The sequence below is a fragment of the Primulina huaijiensis genome, chromosome 8, assembly GCF_012295235.1.
Source record: "Primulina huaijiensis isolate GDHJ02 chromosome 8, ASM1229523v2, whole genome shotgun sequence".
NCBI lineage: Eukaryota > Viridiplantae > Streptophyta > Magnoliopsida > Lamiales > Gesneriaceae > Primulina > Primulina huaijiensis.
This window is the reverse complement of record NC_133313.1, coordinates 22,672,077-22,696,653: the sequence shown is the minus strand read 5'-3', so window position 1 is coordinate 22,696,653 and position 24,577 is coordinate 22,672,077. Positions and strand designations below refer to the sequence as shown.

General features: G+C 36.4%; 1 protein-coding gene across 1 annotated transcript; it reads left to right on the top strand.

Annotated features, from left to right (window-relative positions):
• Positions 1-3,180: 3,180 nt before the first annotated feature.
• Positions 3,181-13,350, top strand: LOC140982771 (uncharacterized). The gene is made up of 8 exons (XM_073449463.1): positions 3,181-3,369; positions 3,574-5,809; positions 5,892-6,050; positions 6,180-6,359; positions 7,158-7,352; positions 11,958-12,056; positions 12,138-12,743; positions 12,839-13,350. Exons 2-8 carry the CDS (start codon positions 3,605-3,607, stop codon positions 13,181-13,183), a joined length of 3,789 nt encoding a protein of 1,262 aa, XP_073305564.1. The 5' UTR covers positions 3,181-3,369; positions 3,574-3,604; the 3' UTR covers positions 13,184-13,350.
• The last annotated feature ends 11,227 nt before the right edge of the window (positions 13,351-24,577 follow it).

The window sequence follows — 24,577 nt, the reverse complement described above, 5'->3', positions numbered from 1 at the left end:
ACGATTGATAATATAACAAGCGGTTTTGACTGCTTCTGCCCAAAATGACTTTTCTAGACCTGCAGTCCTCAACATAGCTCTTGTTCTGTCCAACAAGGTTCTGTTCATCCGCTCCGCCACTCCATTCTGTTGAGGTGTGTAAGCTGTTGTGAACTGTCTTTTGATGCCCTCATGTTGACAATATGCATCAAACTCGTCACTGGTATATTCTCCTCCATTGTCAGTCCTCAAACACTTGATTTTCTTTTCTGAATCAAGTTCAACCCGCGCTTTGAAATCTTTGAAGATCTGGAAAGCATCTGATTTCTTCTTGATTGGATACACCCAACATCTCCTAGAGAAATCATCAATGAACGAGACAAAGTATCTCGCTCCTCCTAGGGATACAACCGGTGCTTGCCAAACATCCGAATGAATCAGCTCCAATATGCTTTTGCTCCTGGCAGTAGAAGTGCCAAACTTTAATCTGTGTTGTTTACTGGTAACACAGTGCTCACAAAAGGGTAATGACACTTTTGTAAGTCCCGGCAGCAGTTTCCGTTCTGAGAAAATTTTCAACCCCCGTTCTGACATATGCCCGAGCTTTCTATGCCATAACACTGTTAATTCTTCTCCTGAACCATTTGATGCAACAGCTAGTTCTGCCTCTTTGTGTGTTTCTCCCAAAAGTACATACAGATTTGCAGCAACCTTTTCCGCATTCATAACCACAAGCGCGCCTTTCACAATTTTCATGATCCCGTTCTCGATTCGAGTTTTGCACCCGATGTCATCCAATTGCCCCAAGGAAAAAAGATTTTTCGTCAGTCCTTTCACATGTCGTACCTCCTGTATGGTGCGAATGGTGCCATCAAACATTTTAATTTTGATAGTACCAACCCCAGCGATTTCCAAGGCATGATCATTTCCCATGAATACAGATCCTCTTGAGACTGGTTCATAATGATCAAACCATTCTCTCCGAGACGTCATGTGCCACGTCGCTCCTGAATCCATAATCCATGTGTCACAAAATTTGTGTCTGCCTTCTGCAACAGTTGCTGCTTCGCTGAATAAAATTTCACCACTACCTGAAGTACTGGCCACATTTCCTTGAGAACTCTTCTCGATACACGTACACTCTTTCTTGAAGTACCCTTTACCGCCACATTTAAAGCAGTAAATATTTTTTTTCTTACTTCTCGACTTTGATCTACCTCGTCTTTGGCTCCCACTGGAGTCACGGTACATAAATCTTCCTCTTATCATCGGTAAAGCCTCCGCCTGCTTCGATGTTACCGACCTATCTTCCTTATTCTTGCGCCGACTTTCTTCACCGAGAACCGCAGTTAAGACATCATCGAATCTTAGAAAGCCCATAAGAATATTGTTGGTAATGTTGATGATAAGTTGATCATATGAATCTGGTAGACTTTGAAGTATAAGCTCCGCACGTTCATTTTCCCCTATTTTATGTCCCATGGAAGTGAGTTAGGCAAATAGAGTATTTAGTGTGTTGATATGGTCGGTCATCGATGAAGATTCCGCCATCCGAAGAGTATAAAGTCTTCTCTTTAGGAAAATCATGTTGTGTAGCGACTTGACTTCGTACATCTTTGTTAGAGTATCCCAGATAACTTTTGCTGTTTTTATCTCAGAGATACTTGACAATACTTCGTCTGCTATAGCCAAGTGTAAATTGGCAACAGCGTTGTCATTCATCTCATTCCACTTTCCATCATCCGTATTCTCCACCGGTCTATCTCCAATAGCCGCCAAGCAATTCTATTTTCTTAAAACTGCTTGTATCTTGATTTTCCACAGCATAAAATTGCTTCCGTTGAACTTTGATATCTCGTACCTTCCAGCCATTATATCTACAACAATTTTAGTAGACTGGACAAAATAATCCCGCCTTAATAAAAAAAATCTCAAAAAATCTTTTCTGATGTGGAAGATCAGTCTAGGCTGCAACCACAGAGCATACTCAGAATTTTAAGAAATTTTAAACCAAGGCTCTGATACCACTTGTTGGTCCCACGTGCGGAATTTGAGATAATAAACCTGAAAATAAAGAATAAATTGGATACCGAGATTTACGTGGAAAACCCCTAAAAATTATTAGGGTAAAAACCACGTGAATCTCGGTGTCCAATTTATTCTTTATTTTCAGGTTTATTATCTCAAATTCCGCACGTGGGACCAACAAGTGGTATCAGAGCCTTGGTTTAAAATTTCTTAAAATTCTGAGTATGCTCTGTGGTTGCAGCCTAGACTGATCTTCCACATCAGAAAAGATTTTTTGACTGGTCCCACCTATTAACTTTGCCGACAGATGTCCCACTAAACGTGCCAAAACTGTCTGCACAGAAAAATTTGCAAAAACATGTTCGTGCCAAAGCTGTGAAATCCGACTTCTTAATTCAAACAACGTGAGAGTCGAATTGGTCGTTAGTTCTAACTCCCTCAATAAGCTACAAAAACTAGAAAATTAATTTAAGAAATTGAAGGAAAAATTAATGAACATAAACCAAATTAATTTTGCTATTATGAATCGGAATAAGCATTTTTTTACAACAACAAAATATTTCTAAAATATGAAGGAAACGGTGAAAAAAATACTGGAATATGCGATATAATTCAACTAAAAAATTAAAAAAAAGTTCTAGAATTTGCAGAGAGCTTTTGGTATTGGATTTGTTGGTCCAACCGACAGTTTAGTTTTCCAAGTTTGCCAAAATTTAGGTCCAATACAAACATTTTTTTACACGAGCTTTCATAATTTCTACATGATAAATTTGTTTAATAAATTAAAATAAGTTACGACAATCCCAGTTTTTTTTTTTAAAAAATTACACTATCAAACAATTTATTGCATGAGCTCTCATAATTTTTACATAATAAATTTATTTAGTAAATTAAAATAACTTACGATAATCCAAGTTTTAAAAAATTACATTATCAAACATTTTCTTACACGAACTCTCAAATTTTTACATAATACATTTGTTTAGTAAATTAAAATAAGTTACGATAATCCAAGTTTTTTAAAAAGCACACTATCAAACATTTTATTGCATATATAGTTAAAGCCATCTGTTTTTTTTTTTTTTTATTTTAGAAAAGTCAAAAAGTTATATATAAAAAAGAATATATATAATAATAAATACGCAAATGGAAGCGTTGGATTTGAAATCCCAGTAGAGTAATTTTATATAAAAGCGGACTCTCCCGTCGCCAGCTGTTTCTTTGCCCTCCCCAGTTCCCACATATTCTTCTGGACAGTCAACAGAGGCTTCGGCTACTCACTCAATTCAGTATCAATTCTCGGCGCTCCGGATCTCCGAGTTCGTCCCACGCCTCGGATCTAGATTCCTCGTCCCTTTCCCGGTACTACATTTCTCCCTTTTCATGCATGCAATCGTCAATTTTATTTTATGTTTGTATCTCTCTTTTATTTCATCATTTTTTTCCGTTTCCGCGGATTTCAATTTCAATTCAACAAGCTTGCATGTTCGTATACGTGTTTACATGATGATTGTTATATATAGAGACACACACACATACACGTGAATGAGTTCCCTCTTTTTGTAGATAATTTTGATCTGCCATTGGGGAATTCGGAATGGCGGCTGAAACTGGGGTTTGTAAGTATACCTGCTCAACCCATTATCTTCCCGAGCCTGATCGCAATGTGATGGGCAACGAAAATCTAGCAAGTGATCCCGACAATACCTATGTTTTTGTCACTGGGGCTGATGCCAAGAGTGATGATTCCCTTGAAATTAAGGTTGTGGCTGCGGTAGATGTGAGTAGTGTTCTCGAATCAAAGTCCTCTGTTGAGTATTTTGGGGTAAAAATGGATGTTGTTGACGAGAAAGTTTATGAGTCTTTGACGAGTGGGAAGAATGGGACAGCGGAGGCAAGCGATGGGTATCCTATGGTGGTAAATGGCATTTCAGTAGAGAACGAGATTTCTCCTGTGGGTGGAGTTGGTTTCCTAGGTACTATCGAGGAGAATAGTCTGAAAACTAAATGCGTCGCGGAGTTGGATTCTCAAATTGGGAACTTGGATTTCGATAATGATGAAGTTAACAAGCCTTTAAAGGAGAGGGAAAATGAGATTGTGGAAAGAACTTATTGGAAGCCTTTGGTGGTAAAAAACGACACTTTAAAGCAAGAGAGTTTCCTTGGGGATGGAGATGGCACCCAAGATCAGATAGACGATCACTTTATGAAATCTGAATGTGGGGCAGAAGCTGAAATTAAACATGTTGGGGATCCAAAGGGAAAAATTGAAAGCTCGGAATTAAATGTAGCAGAGAAGGCCAATGATCGAAATGAGAAAACTGAAAGTGTGGCAGATACTGAAAGGAAAAAGGTTGAGGCGCAGACCGTATCAGAATCCTCTTTTGGTCTGGACATGAATCAGGAATCTGAAGCTCCGAACCTAGAGTTGGTTGCAAAATCAGGAGAGGAAGGGAACATGAATAAGTTGTTGTCAACTGTGAATATCTCTGTTCAAACCAAAGTTGTATGTGAGCATGAAATTATGTTAGGATCAACTGAGACATCTCAACTTTCAGTTGTAGATGTGGCTGATTGTCATTTGCAGGATGTGTGTGAGGAAGAAAATGAGATAAATTTTATAAGGAAGGTTATGGAAACAGTGGAAGGTGAAGTTGCCCGAGAAACGTCCTTAAATCCACGTTCAGAATGCTATCTAATTGATGACAAAATGGAGACAATAGAAGTAGAGGCAAAGTTAGCTTTGGGTGCGGTAGAGGATGACGTGAAGTGGAGTACAGTCCCTGGAAACGGATCACTGTGCAGCTGGGGTGAAGGAAAAAAAGAGGCAATTAATAAGGATTGTCATCTCAGAACTGTTTGCGGCCAGGTCTCAAAGGAAAAAATTAAAGAGTTTTTTGTAGTTCATATTGAAAACGATTTTCAATATCCCAAAGACCCCTGCGAGCTTTCTTATTTCAACAAAGTCTCCCATGAAAACATGAGCTCTGACAATGAGACCGAGAGTCCTGTGCTGTCTAAGAGCTTTACCTCTTCAAGTGGCGAGGTTCATGAGGCTCTGAATGAAGATAAAGGTTCTGATGCTGAAATGTTCGTGATTGCATCTTCTTCATCAGTTGATGGTGCAAAATCACACACTGTTCAGAATGGGCCTTTTGGTCTTAACAGCCGGGAAGTATTTAGTGTGAACAGCATAAGCTCAGGCTGTGGCCCAACTCTTGAAACAGTTGTTTGTATTGAAAAGGAGCAAACCGTTAGAGGTGGTGATACCCCTGCTGGAGCTGAAGGTTCAAGTTGGAAATATGAAGATGGAACCGACCCACATACTTGGACACATCAGGAATTGGGACCTGAACGTCATGATTTTTCTGCTTTGGACAATATAGACTCGGCAAGTCATATCACGGTCCCAGGTGAAGTAATGGTTTTAGATAACTTTGTTGTTGACGAAGAAGTTTGTGCCAACATCATCGCAGAATCAGCTGAAATTAAAAAAGCGGGAGAGCAAATCAATGGTGTTATGGGAAGTAAGGCTGAGACCTCGTTATTTCAAGGAAATGAGGACAGTGGACTTTTTCAGAATGAAAACATTTCAAAAGCTTCATCAGATGGTTCCGGTACTGATGCTATCACTGGAGAGGATGTGAGTGTTGATGCTGTGCCAAAGCCATTCAACTTTTTTATTAGGATTCCAAGGTTTAATGATGAAAATCTTAAAGAACAGCTCAAGGCTGCAAAACTAGAAGTCAATGAGAAGACAAAACTCAGGGATGCTATCAAAGCTGAAATCCAGGAGAAAAGAGTAAGAGCTCCATCCATCAAGTTAATGTTTTCTATGTGATGTTTAATGACAAATGATTACACAATAGTTCTTCTTGTATTAGGCCAACAATCAGATTCATGGTGTTGATTATGAACATGCCAAGGGTGAAAGCAGAAGCTTACGGAAGTTGGTGGCATTAAAGCGCATGGAAATAAGTTCTCTTCAGTCTTTAATTAACAAAGCCAAGAATGCAATATCTATTGAGGATATGGATATCCGGGTAAGCATTTTTACACCCTCTTTTAGGCATAAAGGCTTGCACTTGTTTGAATGCGTATGGCTTGTCTAGTCATCAGTCAGAAATCACCCACTCATAATTTTTTGCATGACTCAATTGTGGCTATTGTAGATAAACAATATAGAACATATGATACAACATGAAACACTGCAATTGAGGGAGGAAAAGGAGTTAATTCGTGAGATCAAGCAACTGAAGCAGCTTGGTGAACAATTGTCTTGTAACATGGGTAGCCAAAGCGAAATCCAGCAGGCTCTTGAACAGAGAGAGGATGCTGAAGAACATTTAAAGGTACGCATACCTTCGAGTGACGCGATTAAGATGGTTAGGCCATGTATTTAGGTGACTAACAAATGCCCTGTTTAGGCAATGTGAGATCATGACAAATACACACATTAACCTAGGAGGAGGGAGACCAAAGAAGAATTGGTTAACAATGATAAAACATGCATAAAATTTATTTAATATAGATTATGATACAGTAGGGGATAAAGCACAAGGCCGAAGAAGGATTCATGTAGCTGACCTCGGTTAGTTGTCTATAAAGTCAAAAACATCCGTTGTTTATAATCTCATTTTCAATGTTCCGATTTCTTTGTCAGATTGCATCTTGGAACTTTTAGGATGCATTTTTATGCTTTGAAATGAGATTCTTTTTGAGATTTGCATCCTGGACATTCTTTCCAAGTATGCTTTAGGATCGTTTACCTGAAAATATTCCAGTGATAGTACATTTTTGTTCTGTTAAACTATAGAGTTTCTTATTAGTTCCTGAATAGAATATGCCTACCCAAACCCAACATAAAGTCTATTTTGTGGGTACCCAATAATCAACTCATGTCCAGTTCCAACTTAATGTGTCTGAACTTTATCTGATCAGATAAAACCCCGAAAACATTCAGGCTCGCACTTATCTCAAAACATCAGTTACTCGTGCTACCATTCATGCCTTACGGTTGTCAAGGTTAATTTTGAGTTGTAGGGTGAAAAGTTGCATATAGTTAAAACCAAAACTCAGCTATTTATTATTATACCATTATTATTATTATTATTATTATGATGATGATGATGATGTAATGGCATGTGCAGATTTTAAGGAAAGAACTTGCTATCCTTAAAGAAAGAATGTCAATGGCCCAAACAGCAATCATGGAAGCTGAGAATAAATATGATGATGAAAACAAGAAGATTAAGGAACTGCAAGCTCAGTTCAGAGCCGCTGATGATATTCGCCAAGCAGCATATGCTAGATGGCAGACTTTGAGAAAACAACTGTCACAGAAGGTAAGACCTTGTCTCAACATGCACTTGTTTACTGTTTCCTGGTACTAGAAAGGCGCATGGCACTGAACATGTACATCGCTAAGTTTAAGTCTAAAATCAGAAATGCTTGTGATGTATATACTATTTGGAACTGTGTTAATATGATATTACAAGGAAAGGTATAGGCCTTGTTTGGTTGGGGTTTGGACATTATTATTTAAACTCACGATTTCCCTATGTCTAGGTGCAAGCCAGGGCATAGCCATTTGTTAAGGTGTGCACCTTGGTGCCCATTTAAAGCCTACGGGTACCTTAAATACAGAGATTGCAAATCTTAAGTGAAATGACCATGATGATCATACATACTTGTCTGTACAATGAAGTATTTGTTCTATTGTTGTCAATGGTTTACAAAGTACATGTTTGATGTTACGTGAAATATATATTACTTTTGCTATCTAGAATTTTATGCTTTATGAGTGCTTCAACAAGGGACACTCCTCCCCTTCACCTAAGCTCAGAGCATCCATTTTCCTTTGTCTCTTGAATCCTTATTAACTTTGCTTTAGAGTGGAGAGTATTCCACTCAAAGATTAACATGTGCTAGCGAAAAATTCAATTAATATCTTTGGTGACATTTGGTTGAGCATTTAATAACTTCAAACTCAGATACGTTGAAAGTAGTTTTTGCAAAAAACTCTATTTTTTTTAAGGGTGTTTAGTTAATTTGTTTGAAGTTGAAGTCATAATTTTTTATTCAAAAATATGTTTGTTTTATTTATCTAAATGTGAGTCAAACATTTTAAAAATGGCATATTTGGGTGGTTTATATATTTGATGGAAACGATAATGGATTTTGTTTCTTGTCCAAAAAACAAGGTTGGCAAGGAAGTCAATAGTGGAGCTTTTCTCCACTAATTATTTAACACAAAACAGTTTTTCTTGTTCCAAAATTTTTAACCTATACATTACCACACATTTCAGCAAATTAATGGATACATTGTAGTTTATCTTTTCGTAGCGATCATTATACATTTTTACCCTTTTTTCTCCTATAATCTGCGTCTATCTTTGCCTCCAAAATATTCCACTGACTTTCAAATTCATGTACAAATACTATAGCAAAAGCAGTGTTCTAAAAAGCTCTAAGCGATTTTTTAAAGCCTATATATCTAATTCTTCTTCTTGTTCATCTTCATATTTCTCCAACACTTTCCTTATATTGGATTCAAACACAAAATCCATGATGTCTTCTTCATCATCATCCGATACAAAATCTTCTTTATGAAGTAATCTTAAATTGGGAATAGGTGATGGACAGATAAAGTATAAATGTGTTATAAACATAACTGTTGTTAATTCTCTTTTTATTTTGAATCCTATTTTTAAAAAAATATATATGTATTAATCCGGCTAGACGGCACCCAGGCCGTCTACGCAGCCGATTTATGCTACAACGCATAGAGGTGTCGCCTTTCTCAAATTCAGGCGGTGAGCGATTCTAGGAGCCGCATTTTAGAGCACTTATCAAAAGGGTCGCTCAGCTCCTAGGCGGTTCCAGGCGCCACTTTTTAGAACACTTGTCGAAAGAACCTTCAGAATCACTATAAAATTTAATCCCACATTTTCGAACTGATAAATAGTTGAAGCCTAACCAAGGGGCACCATATTTTCTTATACTTGACGAATTAAAGAATAAGTTACATAGGAGACTCCGACAAACAAAATAGGTAATGCATATAAATCAGAGAATATGAAAATATAAAAAGAAAACATTGATTTGGATTTTTATGCCTAAAATATCTGGAGTTATTTGGCTGAAAGTAAAATATGATTCAAGTTTTTAACACTTCTAGTTAAAGCTTAAGCATGCATGGTCTACCTTATGCTTCGAGCTTGGACACGTACTTCAAAAAAAACTTGTATAAATATTTTGGCTTGTCGTGAATTACTAAGGCAAACAAGTAACATTTCTTGAGTCTCTCTCGAGCACCAACCTCGCATGATTGCTCAATAACATTCTCCACTATTTTAGCCAGAAAGTTCAATAGTATAAACAATCGTTTTTCTAGTAAGTCTTTAAATATCTCGATATCTTTGTTCAATATGCTACTTAAGTAATAATAAAATTTTCCATTTATCAATATATTTTGCACTAAAAGAAGTCGGGGGTATTTTTTCAGATACCACGTTATTCCATGGCAAATCAAAAGACCGTTAAATTACTATGGTAAACATGAGTTGTATAGAATAATTAGGGAAATTGAGGCCAGATATTTCTTGTGTATCATGTAACTATTTATGGATTTAATTAAGGTATGGATTAGAATTACTCTTCTTTCAATATTTGGAACTTATTAACATGCTATAGTTACTTCTAATGAGAAATGTTGTCTTTTATGAACCCATAAGGATCCAATGACACTCTCTAGAAGAGAAAACTCAAAATTGAACACTGACTTGGATTTAGAATTATGTGAGTCATTATATGTTGATGAGTGAAATATTAGAAGTCAACTTCACATTTATGAATGTCGTCATGCTTTGTTTTTGAGCTCGATGAATCTCTTGGTTCCATATGATAAGAGTGAAAGGTCTTCTGCACTTTCAATGTTTTGATCAAAATTACCCAAATCAATAAAACTAGAAAACTCTCAAATCACATGGCAGTTTATGGTTCAAGAAGTTGGTGCTGGTTTGCTGAAAATGGAAATAGTGTGTAACTGATGGAAATGAACTCTGCCAAATGTAGTTATTAACGGCACACAACACACTAAGGCACACTTATGACCTGGAGCCTAGGCTGTGCACCTTATCAAAATAAAATGTGCCAAGTAATAATACTTATAGTTCTACAATTTAAATGTATGAAGAAATTTATGTCAAATAGCATGTAATATGAAGTTTTTAAACAATCGAGCAATAATAAAACGAGTATTCTTAGAATATGAGTAAATATGAATGACAAAACTCATGGATTTAATTTAAAATACACAATCATTTGATTTATGGCATGCATTGGGTTTTAAGCATTCCAAAACATTTGTTTTACGGCCTCATTGAATCGTTGAGCCTTGACATATTTCTAGGCACAAAGGCTGGGTCTTGCTTTGCCTTACGCCTAGGCATATGCATTGCAAACTTTTATTCACTATGCTGCAGAACATGCAATATTTGAGAAATATAAAATTTTACAATCTTAAAAAAGAAATAAATTTGTGTTAAATGTCTCATTTAAAGCACCTCCAGATTTTTCGTGTTAAATAAATTTAAATGACGAAAAAATATAGAAGGACAAACTAGTCATTTGGTAATCTGGCCTTTTGGAAACAAGAATGAAGTTTTCCTAAATGCTGGATTTAGTTTGTATTTGTCGTTTAAATCACTATTATTATTTTACATTAACTAATTGTTATCGTCCGATCACATTTCTACCATAAAGTAAAGAACTAAACACAGGAATGAACTGCACTTTTTAATTTCTTTGTGGAGATCAATATAATGGATTAGGTATTTTGTCACCACGCAATATCCTATTTTTTCTATCAGCGCGGCTCTTTCCCAGCTACATCACAATCAACAGTTTTTCAAATATTTCTCATTATTTGTGCTTTTCTTGCGTGTTACCCTTGCTTAACTGGTAAATGGTCATGGAATGTATTGAGTACCATTTTGATTTGGTCTGAAGGTTATATCACAAATCACAATTAATTTGGCGTCAACATTTGCGGTTGCCCATTGGATAAATCACATATTGGAATTAATATCTTTATTTTTAATTGATTATTTTGTTGTTCCAAGAGGTGAAAAAACCAGCGAAGTATAAATGAATTTCATTTATTCACTCATTTTTTTTTATTACTTGCCAGATTTCTGTGTCCTAGAGTGGATTTTATTTTCCCATCTCTTTTACATGCCCCTACTTTAACTTTCGAATGAGCTTTAAGAATCAAATGATGCCATCACAGGTTTGCTTCTTGTGTCAGAATTGATTGACTGTGGAGCTTTAGTAGAACCAATAAGACAATTGCTTTGAAAGATTACCAGCATTGCTAACTTTTCATTTCTATGGTTGTTGCCCCTCCCCCACTCTATCCCAGCTTATCCTCAGTGCAGTTGTGTACTCATTTTCAAAGGTTGACACACAGTATTTATTGTGGAATACTCCAGAAGTTGGTGACTTGTGTGCTAGAAAGTCATTCATAGTTATTGATATTCTGGCAAATATCACTAGTTATACGGGACATTTTTTTAACACACACAGGCAGCAAACCCTGTCTCGCATGATCAAATATTACACAGTTTCATTGGAGTGTTCATTCAATTTTATTTTAGTTCTTGTTGTGGGGGCTTCATAATTTGAAGAGAATAAATAGTGAACAGACATCTTCATTCATTACAAGTTCGGGATTGAAGTTGTAGTGATGATAAATTTTACTTGATATATGCATTTTATTATTTTAAGCATAGTGATTAATTCTATCAAGATGGATGGCAATATTGCATCACGTGGATACTTTTAGTACATAAACAGTGCAATCTTGATTTCTTTGCAAAATGTATATGTCGTGTTTGTGATAAATAGCAGGAAAAAGCTTATAAGTTGTTGGATACTTGCCATTGCAGAGCAAGTACTTTGTCGAGTACAAAGATGATGAAGCTATAGTCAATAACTGTGCATTCAGCGGGGATAGAGAGACACTATATCATCTGTGTTTGAATCAGGTTAGTTTTGTGATTTGTTCTTTCTATTCGCTATGTCAATTCGAACCTCTAACTTTGCTAATTGAGTTGTCTCAATTACAGGTGGAAAAGTTTATGGAACTCTGGAACAGGAATGGTGAATTTCGCAGTGAGTATGCCAGGTTGAACGGAAGGAGTACTCTGAGGAGATTGGGCACTCTGGATGCTCGTTCACTAGGTCCTGATGAGAAGCCTCCTAACCTACCCATTTATGATAACAAAGAAAGAAATGATAAGATGGTCTCGATACCTACCAATGTTGATTCCATACCATGTCAATCTGTGGAGCTGAAGCGACAAATGTCTTTCGAAAATGTGGCCTCAGATGTTCAATCGATAAAGACAATAATGGAATCCAAGGATCAGATAGTGACAACTAAGGGACCTGCTATACTTCAACTAGGTAATGCCTCGACTTATGTTTCTGGTAGAGAAATCACTGATGAGATGCAGGAAAAGGATTCTGTGAAAACGAGGGAGGTAGCTGAGTTGACCCGCAAGGAAGAAGAAATTAGAAGGGAAGAGGCTCAAGCTAAGAAGAAAGAGGAACTTCGTTTGGAGCAGCTAGCAAAGGCTAAGGAGGCACGAGAGAAAAAGAAACGGCGTGATGAGAAAGTGCAAATGAGAGAAGAATTGAGAGCACGTAAAGAAGCGGAACTTAAAGAAAAGGTGAATCTTTATGGATCTTGTTCTGCTGCTATTTGTTATATTTTTTCCCCGCCAAGCACAACGGCATGAAACTAAGTATCTATTAAAACGTGTAGGAGAAGGAGAAGAAATTGAGGAAGAAAGAGAGAAAGAAAGCTGCTTCTGCGTCAACAGATGCGAATGATAGCAGTGAAACTGGTGAAAACGCTACGGATATCGTCAAAGAAGAAATGCAAGTGAGTGACAATTCCTCTTGCGCAACAATTAAAAAGGCTAAAAAATCTTCATTTGCGAGCAAGCAAAACAAGACCCCTCCACCTCTTCGCAACCGAAACAGGAAAAAATGGCAGCAGTGGATGTGGGTAAGCCTTACGAGCGTAGTTGTTATACTTGTATTCTGGCTGGGAAATATGGGTTTGTTCACTAACGTAAATCTCAAGCGCCATGGCCCTGCTTATTAGTTTTCCATGAATAATATTCTCCGCATAGGCAGGCTATTCTCAGGTTTATTTTTATTTGTTTGACTGTCAGATGGTTTCATTGGAAATTATACCTTGATAGGTCGTTATTATAATTATAAAGGACGAGACCGTTGGACTATGGCATTTCGTACAAGTTGGGACTTGAATATACTGTGATCGTTGGTGCTTCCCTTGTTTTAAGTTTATCCGGGTTCTTGCTTCCTTGCTTATTTTCTACACGGCGTTGCCCCAGAGTGTGGAACATACCCGAGTTCATCTTTCTTTTCTTTTCTTTGTTTTTTTTTCCCACCTGTTTTAACTCGATTTCATCCCTTTCAACATTTTTTTACACTTGTTTTAACTTTATTTTATCCTTTCAACTGTGCAATCGACAATTAGGAAGTATAAAATAATTTAACAATTAAATACACCTAATCACATTAGATTAAATCAAATAAATATTCCATGAGTATTGAAATAAAAGAGAGGTTGATGATGCGTTTACGCATTTGAGTACAACCTGGATTACTAAATATACAACCGACAGATTTTTTAATAGGAACCCTTTTATATTACAAACCCAAAAAAATTGGACAAGTAAGAATGCGTATTTTAGGAGAACAAGTAATTTTGTTAGAGGTATGTATTCTGGTGTTTTTGCTATTGAAATAAAAACTGGTAGTTGAATTTATAAAGCTGATACCTTTTCTTTGATGCAGTCAAAATTTGAATTTATAAAGCTGATACCTTTTCTTTGATGTCGACAGTCAATTGTTGAATTTTGTGTTTGACAATATATTATTATTTCTAAATGTGGTATAACAGGTCAATATTTTATACGTGATGAGTTGAAATCTAAGGTTGTGTTAGGTCAGAAATATAAAATAGGTTGTTCTGATCTCACAACCGAGTTTGTTTGTTTTAAACTGTTAAAATGAGTTTGAAGATGATGATATGATTAGTATTATAACATCGTTTTCTTAAGATGATTATGTATATAAAAAATGACGTGATATATATTAATAACATTAATATATCGTTTGGTTCATAGGATATGATAAATGAGATATATATTATGATACTAAAAAAATGTATCTTGAGTTTGGTCTGGTGAACTCAATATTGCAAGCTGGTTTTGCATGGGTCAAACTTTAATTCAGCTCAGATATGCACAGACGAACTAGAGCTAGAATGCACCGGAAATTTTTTTGGTATAATCCCTCCGATTCTTAAGTCAGTACTGAGACAAAACTTAAGTATACGATAAAAATAGTGCTACTGTTAGCAATTTTTGAATGTATAAAATCATGAAAAAATATATGATATTTATAGAGTTGGAAAGAGTTAGATACCCTGTCGGAGAAGAGCTATTAGTAAGACAAGTTCTCAAAATAATATATCCGTGATGAGATTTGTTCTGATCTGACTTTATTTTTAGTAGATTTAAGATTTTAAATATATCGTGATACCGCTTGAGTTTTTCTACAAGAGTTTTAACCAGATATTTTGCATTAGTAGGACTACTTAAGGTCCAAAATTAAAACGACGTAATCCAACTGTATGCAAATCTAGAAAAAAATGGATAATAGCTAATTAAATGATTTTAATTGCTAAAATTAATTATGTTTGATATGTTTATATGATTATGAAGTAGTTTTTTACTTGAATGCATAAAACTGTATTTTTAAAGGTTATTCGAGATGCGATCGAGGAACGGAGACCGAGAGCTGAAAAATAGAAAATATTTTTATTAAATAATTGTTTTTAATTATTTAAAATAAGATTGATGCTTTATGATATTTTTGAAAATAAGGAGTTTTGAGGTGATTTTATACTCCGAGACGTAATTTTTATCAATATTTGATTTTCAACGAAAATATGAACTTTTTGATAACTCGGCTAATAATTTCACGAACTTTCCTAAACGAAATATGTTATAAATACACTAATAGGCTTAATGGGCCTTTTATACTAGACTAATGGGCCCTAGCTTGCACACCCATGTATTTACGAAAATAAAAGCCTAAACACTACCACATTCTTTTCAATATACACGCCCCCTCCCCCCAAAGCACACAAGGACTCTTCCTCCCCTCAAACAACACGGCAAACACAATATTTCCGATCTGATCTCGGCTGAAAGCCTTTCCCAATTCTGGCACTTTTTGAATTGGAAATTCTGGGCAGATGTTCTCTGACCATCTTCCCACATGAGCTATGATAAAATGAAAGGCTTCGTGCGAGCCTTTTCCTACTGGTTCTGGGGCTGTACTAAAAAAGTATAACTCCAAAATGTCTCTTCTGGACAAATATTCTTTGTTTGCCCATGTTACATGAACAGCTTCCTGGATCCATTTAGGTAAACTTGATATTTCTAGGAAGCTGGGTAATGTAGTTAAACCGAGGCAAGAGCCCCGAATTCATACCATGCTTTTACCTCCTTTAGATATGAATTTGGTTTCGTCCATACCTTGAGATATTTTTTTGATACATCAACTCTAATTGTGGCTGGGTTAATGTCTATTCTTGTTTTTAATTTTTCCCAGTTTTGTTGATATACCTGAAATGGAAAATTGCATTTTCATTAGTACCAACCTTAGATTTACCATTGTTTGTATTAGGTCTAAGGTTGATCTTTCCCTTTTCAATCATAGAGGTAAATGGTTGACTTGAAGACTCGAGATAAGGATCTAAAGTTTCAATTTTTGTTTCAGCCGACTCACCTAGGGATGATCCCGACTTAACACTTGTGCTAGGGGTATTTGAATCCTCTGCTCCAGGCATAGAGTCATGTACTCGAAAACTCTTCATTTGTGAAACCATTGGCTTCTCAATGGCTTGGAGGATAAGCCTTTGTATTACAAACCATTGTTCAGTATAAGCCTGTAAACATTCTGTAATTCGATAAGATACAATTCTCTTATTGGTTTGTTGTAGCCTACCCGCAACTTCCGCATTTAGGGCCAGCTTGTTGAACTCGTTTTGAAGCATTTCAATGTGTTCTCTCAAATACATTTGCATTTTTATGATGACATCGATATCACAGCTGTTCATCTCTTGTTAAAAAACTACAAGAATATTTTCATGAGATTTAATTATCACAATATCAAAAATATAATTTTGACATAAAGCTTGTCATCTTAATAATCTAGCATTCTCGGGTTTAGATGCTATTCTATTTTTCAAGAAAGCTTTTACTTGTATGTTATCAACTTTTAAAGTAAATTTATTTACTAGTAAAAATAATGTTCATTTTTCATAAGTCTTTTTTACTGCATAAAATTCTTTTCGTTGATATATCATCTTATGGCTTCTGCTTCTGAGAAAATTCAACAGCAATACATGCATTGTCGTTATCCTTCATCACCATTTTTGCTGCGAAACTGGATTGTCAATTTTCTGTAAAATGCCTCTTTTAGTCTCTGAACTATGACTTTGGGTGTTATGAACACTAATCTCTTAGTCTCATTTTCTTGTGTATAAGACTTAAACATTTGTATGAAATTGTTTCCTAACATAATGTCATCTCGCGAATCATTAAAATAAATCGGTGGTGTTTTTACCTGATAACAAGGTGTTTGTCCATGACCTCTGATTAATATTTCTGTCATCTTAATCCCTTTACATAAGATAAAGATTCGCTTAGAGAAATCTCGTCCCGCAATCTGAGGTAATTCTTCTTTCAATTCTTTTTGAAAAACTCCTTTTTTGTTGTACAGATTCCATCTCCTGAATCAATATAAGTAGCAAAGTATTCTTCCTTATATTTTTCGTACAATATTCATACCTGGATGTATATTGAGCATGAGCTTGTGGTCATTAGATTTTTCACATTCTATCCTCAGCCATAAACTCCATTCCGTTTTCTAGACATTTCCAAGGTTTATGATCCTCGAGAAACTCTAGCCCAAGAACCAATTGATCTGGTTCTTTTCCTGGTATTCCTTTGATATGAACGTCTAATTCTACGATATTAATCATTCATTGGTAAGTTCCTATCATAGGTTGTTATAAATAATATATGGTATTACAAAGAAATTGATTCTTTTGTTTTGTAATAATCAAATACAATTTCAACTTCTTTCTACCCTTCTGGGCATCTAAGTTTTCCTATTGTCAAAAAGCTTTTCAGTACTTGTTGGGTTGCTTGGACATGTGTTTTTCTCCACCTGTAACTCATAATTCTATCTCTCTGAAAAGATAGTCTTCTTTGTTCCAATTTAAGACTTTGATTTCTTTGTAGAATCGGTTTATCTTGAATCTGGATATATGTTTCTTGTATTAATAGAAACTCAACTCTTTCTGGATAAATTACCTGAGCAATTTTTCCAAATATCTCAGGGATTTCAATGAACTCATTTCTAATAAACAACTCCGAATGATGTGTATTAGATAGAGCATATGAAATTTGATAGGTATAGAATATGACCTATTATCTTCTTTCATCGGCCTTTTTCCTTTGAAGTTTTGATGTAACGTCAAAGCTCGGCCGAAATCTCTATCTGCGAGGTTGTAGACAATTCGTGGATAAATTACTCCTACAATTTTTCCTGCACAGAGATTTCATGAGATAGTTCCCAGTATAGAATCTTGAAGGTTACCACTCGTTTATCGTATTTAGCAATATCAATAGGTTAATTTATTTTTTATTTAAAAGTAGATTTTATTATAAATTGGATTGCTCCGATATGAATCCAGGACATAGTCACTGTTACTTCTATCTTGAGTTTTTGTAATTCCTCTTTTATTTCTTCAGAAGAAATTAATTGCAGCTCCATTCTATTTCATGTAAGTTCAATGGGTATTGCCATTTCTCTTCTGGAAATTTTATAGATTAGGTGATGCTTTCTGTTTCTTAGGCCAAGTGATATGAATCCTCGTACGAACGAAATGCAAACACGATTAATCGAACTGCGCCCTCAATTCAATAACGTTAAAAAGGACTCGTGTTGTGTTGTCTCGATCTTTTGAATCAAGTATGACGTGATTTTCACCCCTAACCTACGAGGTTTAGTAATAAATAATCACAATGAAAACAACCGAAAACTCGAACGAATCTTCAAAAAACAATCATATGACAATCCGCACAAGAACGATCGACAAATGCTACAAAGCATAAACTTTGATAAGTTTGATTTTTGGATACAAGCAAGAATGATTTTTGTTGTTTTGAGAGAAAACTCAAGAACAAGGATTCTATTCAATCAATCAATTGTAAATTGTGTTTAAAATTCGTCCAAATATACATATAAAATCAAAAGATATGAAAAGATAAGTTCCATAATTATCTAATGCATAAAACAAGGTAAAAATCAAGTTTTTCCGCGTTCCAAGCACCACGGCGCTGATCCAGAAGCGCCTAGGCACTGGCCTTTCGGCAGAGTAGCGCTTAAACGCCACTCTGTAGTGCTTAGGCGCTACAGGCACACACATGCTAGCGTCTAGGTGCTAGGCTTCATCATCCTAGCGCTGTGGCGCTTCTTCCTGGGCGTTGTGGCGCTGGTCCACCCACATTACTCCACACTTAATAACATTTGTATGGCCTCCAAAGTCACTTCCATGCATCATGAATCCTCCTAGGCTCGGAACCATATTTGCAAGCTCTCCCCGATTGCTTACGAGCCCATTCAATGCTTTCTTGAATTTCTTCATTCGCCCTCTCGTGATTAGTCCCTCCGGAAACTCCAAAGGATCCCATGCCTTCCTCGGAGCTTAGCCTTCCTTGATCGTTATCCGCCCCTTCTTGAAAAGGATTTGTCCTCAAATCTTGTTCATCGCCTATGTCAAACAACGAAAGATCACTAACATTAAATGTAGAACTCACGTTGTACTCACCTAGCAAATCGAGCTTGTAGGCGTTGTCATTGATCCTTTCAAGGACTTGCAATGGCCCAACACCCCTAGGCAATAACTTCGAACGTCTCTTCTCGAGGAACCTTTCTTTTCGCAAATGCAGCCATACCCAATCACCCTTTTCAAACACCACTTTTTTCTTCTCTTTGTTGGCTTGCTTGACGTATTGCTCATTTTTCTTTTCTATGTTGGCCTGGACCTTCGCATGAAAACTCCTAAAAAATTCAGCCTTCTTTTTGTCATCAATGTTTAATCTTTCACTCACAGGTAAAGACATCAAATCCAATGGAGTCAAAGGATTAAAACCATATACAATTTCAAATAACGAATAATTTGTAGTAGAATGCACGCTATAGTTATAAGCAAACTCAACAAATGATAGACATTCATCCAAATTCTTTAAGTTCTTTTTAAGAATAGCACATAATAAAGTTCCTAACGTCCTATTAACAACCTCAGTTTGTCCATCAGTTTGAGGATGACAAGTCGTAGAAAACAACAATTTAGTGCCAAGTTTAGCCTATAACGTTTTCCAGAAATAACTCAAAAACTTAACATCACTATAAAAACAATATTCATATGCATGCCATGCAACCTAACGACTTTTCTAAAGAACAACTCCGCAATGTTAGATGCATCATAAGTTTTAAGACAAGCAATAAAAAGTGTCATTTTAGAGCATCTATCAACAACAAAAAATATTGAGTCCCTCCCCTTCTTAGTCCTAAGCAAACCCAAAACAAAATCCATAGATATGTCAATCCAAAGTTTACTAGGGACAGGAAGTGGTGTATACAACACATGTGGTTGTGTTCTAGACTTAGCTTGTATACATGTTATGTACTTTTCACATACACGCTCAACATCACGTTTCATATGTGGCCAATAGAAATGTGCTTGCAAAGCACTCAAGGTTTTTTAGCCACACCAAAATGTCTCATCAAACCACCTTCATGTGTCTCCCTAACAAGTAATTTACGAATTGATGATTTAGGAATGCACAACCTATCTTCTCTAAATAAGGAACCATGATGCAAATAAAATTTGTCATGTGGACCATGCATACATGTTTCAACAACACTTTTAAAATCCTCATCTAGCACATATAACTCCTTGACATGCTCAAACCCCAAAAATTTAGATTCCGAAGTAGAGAATAGTATGTACCTTCGGGATAATGCGTCGGTCACTACGTTTTCCTTATGTTGCTTATATTTGATCATGTAGGAGAATGTTTCCACAAATACCACCCACTTGGCATGTCTCTTGTTCAACTTCTGTTGCCCCTTAAAATGATTTAAGGATTCATGATCCATATGAATCACAAACTCCCTAGGCCTAAAGTAGTGCTGCCACGTCTCTAGCATCCTCACAAGTGCGTACAACTTCTTGTCATGCGCTAGATAGTTCAGCGCTGCTCCATTGAGCTTCTCGCCAAAGTACGCCACCGGCCGTCCTCTTTGCATCAAAACTCCACCAATACCTACACCTTAAGCATCACATGCAATTTCAAAAGTATTAGCAAAGTCAGGCAAAATAAGTAAATAAGCATTAATTAATTTTTACTTAATAATATTAAAGGACTTCTCTTGCTCCTCGCCCCAATGGAATGGGACGTTATTCTTTATCACCGCCGTCATCGGTGCTGCCAGTGTGCTAAAATCCTTTACAAACCTCTAATAGAAGCTCGCAAGGCCATGAAAGCTTCGGACTTAACCAATAGTAGTAGGCGTTGGCCAATCTCGAATAGCACTTACCTTGTTTTCATCCACTTGTATGCCATGTGAACTTACAACAAAATCAAGAAAGACAAGTTTGCTAGTACAAAAATCACATTTCTTTAAGTTAGCATACAAACTCTCCGCTTGAAGTGTGATTAGCACAAGTTTTAAGTGTTCAACATGCTCTTCTAAATTTTTGCTATACACTAGGATATTATCGAAATAAACCACAACAAATTTCCCTATTTGTGCATGCAAAACATGGTTTATTAACCTCATAAAGGTGCTAGGAGTGTTAGTTAAGCCAAAAGACATTACCATCCACTCATATAACCAGTAATTGGTTTTAAAAACTGTTTTCCACTCATCACCGTCTCTCATTCTTATTTGGTGATAACCACTATTCAAATCAATTTTGCTAAAGATACAAGCACCATAAAATTCATCTAACATATCATCTAGTCTAGGTATGAGATGACTATACTTGATGGTTATATTATTGATTGCCCTACAATTCACACACATACGCCATAAGCCATCTTTCTTAGGAACTAATAAGACAGGTACAGCACTAGGAGACATGGACTCACGCACAAAACCCCTATCTAACAACTCACTTACCTGCCGTTGAAGCTCCTTAGTCTTCTCCGGATTGCTTCTATAAGCTGGACGATTTGACAATGCACTTCCAGGCACAAAATCAATTCGGTGCTCAATCCCCCTCAATGGTGGTAGTTCTTGAGGTAGCTCCTCCATAAATATATCATCAAATTCCTGCAAAAGTGAAACAACAATCTCGGAAGGGATCCGGCTATACCACTTGTGTTAAGGAGAATTTCCTTGTAAAGAATCAACACAAGCGGTTCATGTGTGTGCATCAATTGCTTCAACTCACTCTTTTGGGCCATATACGTTTTTTTCTTGGCCTCTTTCCTCTCATTTTATTTCCTCTCTTTTTCTTTTTTCTTTTGTATGGTCGTCTCACTCTTTTGATCACTCTTTTTTCAGTCATTTCATTTTTGCTCTCAAAGGACATCTCACTTTTTTGTTCATTCTTTTTTTTGGCCTCATCTCTTTTTTTTTTTTCAGTTGGCCCTCCAACACTTGTTTTGGGGACAATGGGAGTAAAACAACAGATTCTTTCTTGAGAACAAAAGAATACATATTCATAAACTCATCATACGTCATTCGCCTATCATATTGTCATGGCCTCTCCAACAAGATATGACAAGCATGCATTGACACCACATCACATAAGACCTCGTCAATATATTTCCCAATTGAAAAAAAAAAAACCAATACTTGTTTGTTCACCTACACCTCCGCACAATCATTCAATCATTGAAGGCTATATGGTTGAGGGTGCTTTAACATAGGCAAACCCAATTTTTCTACCATCTCACTACTAGCACATTAGTGCAATTTCTCCCATCTAAGATTGCAAACCTTTTCGTTGACAAAACACCTAGTATGGAATAAGTTCTCTCTTTGGTTCGTCTCCTCCTCCTTGACTTGGGCACTCATGATCCGCCTGATCACTATTGCTTCACCTACAACCGCCTCATATCTCTCATCAGGATCCTCTAGCGCAGGCATCTCATCATCATCACCCTCGTCAACACCCTCACATTGAGACTCATACTCACCATATCCATTCAATATTATTACCCTCTTATTAGGACATTGGCTAGCAGTATGACCAATCCCTTGACACCTAAAACATTTAATATCCCTAGAACGATTAAGAGGAGTTTTAGATTTACCTTGCACTCCTTGTTTAAGCATCTCTTGCTTGGTCTCAATCTTGGGTTTGGTCATCACCTTACTCTCTTCACGTCTCACCACATTGGGTCGTCAAGAAGATGACGAACTCCCAGTTTGATTGGTGCGGCCAACTCCTCGCCTTTTAAGTTGTTGCTCCACATTTATGGTCATTTGCACCATCTCGTCTAGATCCAAGTAGTGCCTAAGCTCCACTTGGTCTTGAATCTCCCTATTCAAACCACAAAGGAAACGTGCCATCGTCGTCTCGCTATCCTCCTCTATATTTTCCCTAATCATGACTACTTCCAACTCTTTATAGTAGTCCTCGACACTCTTTACACCATGCCTAAAAGTTTGTAGCCTCTTAAACATTTCTCTATAGTAGTGATTGGGCACAAACCTCTTTATCATGACTCTCTTCATCTCATCCCAAGTCTCAATGGGTCTCTCATTATACCTCCTCCTAGTGGTCACTAGTTGATCCCACCAAATAAGATCGTAGTCTAGAAATTCAACCACCGCTAACCTAACCTTCTTTTGTTCGGAGTAGTAGTGACATTCAAACACGAACTCTACTCACGTTTCCCACTCTAAATATGCCTCCGGGTCAGATTTCTCATGAAACGATGAAATCTTCATCTTAATACTACCCATGTTACCATCTTCCGTATCATCGTACCTACCCCACGCGACTTCTCTTCTTCCTCCACCAAACCCTCTACCTTGTTTGTTCTTACCCCAATTTTCATTTTGGCTATCCTCATCTCTTCCCAAATCATATTCCTCCTCTTCTTCTCCTCTACCCAAATCTTTAGGCTTATATTTATTTCCACTAACACTAACTTCAAGCTTATCCAACCGCTCATGTAATGGCTTCAACTCGATCTTCATCATCCTACTGAAATGAACAAACAACGTCTCCATTTGAACCTTAGACAACCCTTGGTTCGAACTATCTCTTACCTCCCTCTCCATTTTCCTTTCAGAAATTGTACCTGCAAGAAAACGTTAGTAGAATAACAAGATATTCCTCACGGTCACTCTAAAGAAAATTCGCTCGTCTCTCCTCTCTCTTTTTTTTTCTCACTACCAATACTCACTGGTCACTCCAAAAGAAAATTCACTAGCACTCAAGTATTTTTACTCGAATTCGAGAGTTCTCTCAAAGGTGCTCGAGCTTTGTATTTGTGTATATCAAACAATCAAGTTCAACTCGTGAACAATTGTGATCGACTCACTTGGACTGTGTAGACAAGTAATTTGAAAATATATTTTTTTTTATTGTGAGAGACACTTGAATATGACTCAAAATAGATAATAGAACAAAATACCAAAACAAAATAATGGTGAATTTTCAGAATTTTTTTACCTTTTTTTTGGCACAAAGCTGAGTGCAACTCGAAAATCCAAAAAAATTACCAAAATTTCGAGAAACACAGTTTCACGAAAGACGAAGAACTATAGAACAAAAACAGTTATGCAAAAGACCGAAAGAATAAACAGATCTGAAAATAGAACGAGATAATAGAGCGACAAACTTACTTGAATTCAATGAGCCAAAGCTCTAATACCAAATGATATGAATTCTCGTACGAACGAAAAGCAAACACGATTAATCGAACCGCGCACTCAATTCAATAACGTTAAAAAGGATTCGTATTGTGTTGTCCCGATCTTTTGAATCAAGTATGACGTGATTTTCACCCATAAACTACGAGTTATATAATAAAAAATCACAATGAAAACAACCGAAAACTCGAACGAACCTTCAAAGAATAAGCCTATGACAATCCGCACAAGAACGATCGACAAACACCACAAAGCATAAAATTTGATAAGATTGATTTTTGGATACAAGCAAGAATGTTTTTTGTTGTTTTGAGAGAAAACTCAAGAACAAGGATTCTATTCAATCAATCAATTGTAAATTGTGTTTAAAATTCATCCAAATATACATATAAAATCAAAAGATATGAAAAGATAAGTTCCTTAATTATCTAATGCATAAAATAAGGTAAAAATCAAGTTTTTCCACGTTCCAAGTGCCGCGACGCTG

Coding starts and splice junctions, on each gene's coding strand:
- LOC140982771 (XM_073449463.1), top strand. CDS start 3,605: ATGGCGGCTGAAACTGGGGTTTGTAAGTATACCTGCTCAACCCATTAT. Junction 6,051..6,179: donor TTGAGGATATGGATATCCGG/GTAAGCATTTTT, acceptor TGGCTATTGTAG/ATAAACAATATAGAACATAT. Junction 6,360..7,157: donor ATGCTGAAGAACATTTAAAG/GTACGCATACCT, acceptor TGGCATGTGCAG/ATTTTAAGGAAAGAACTTGC.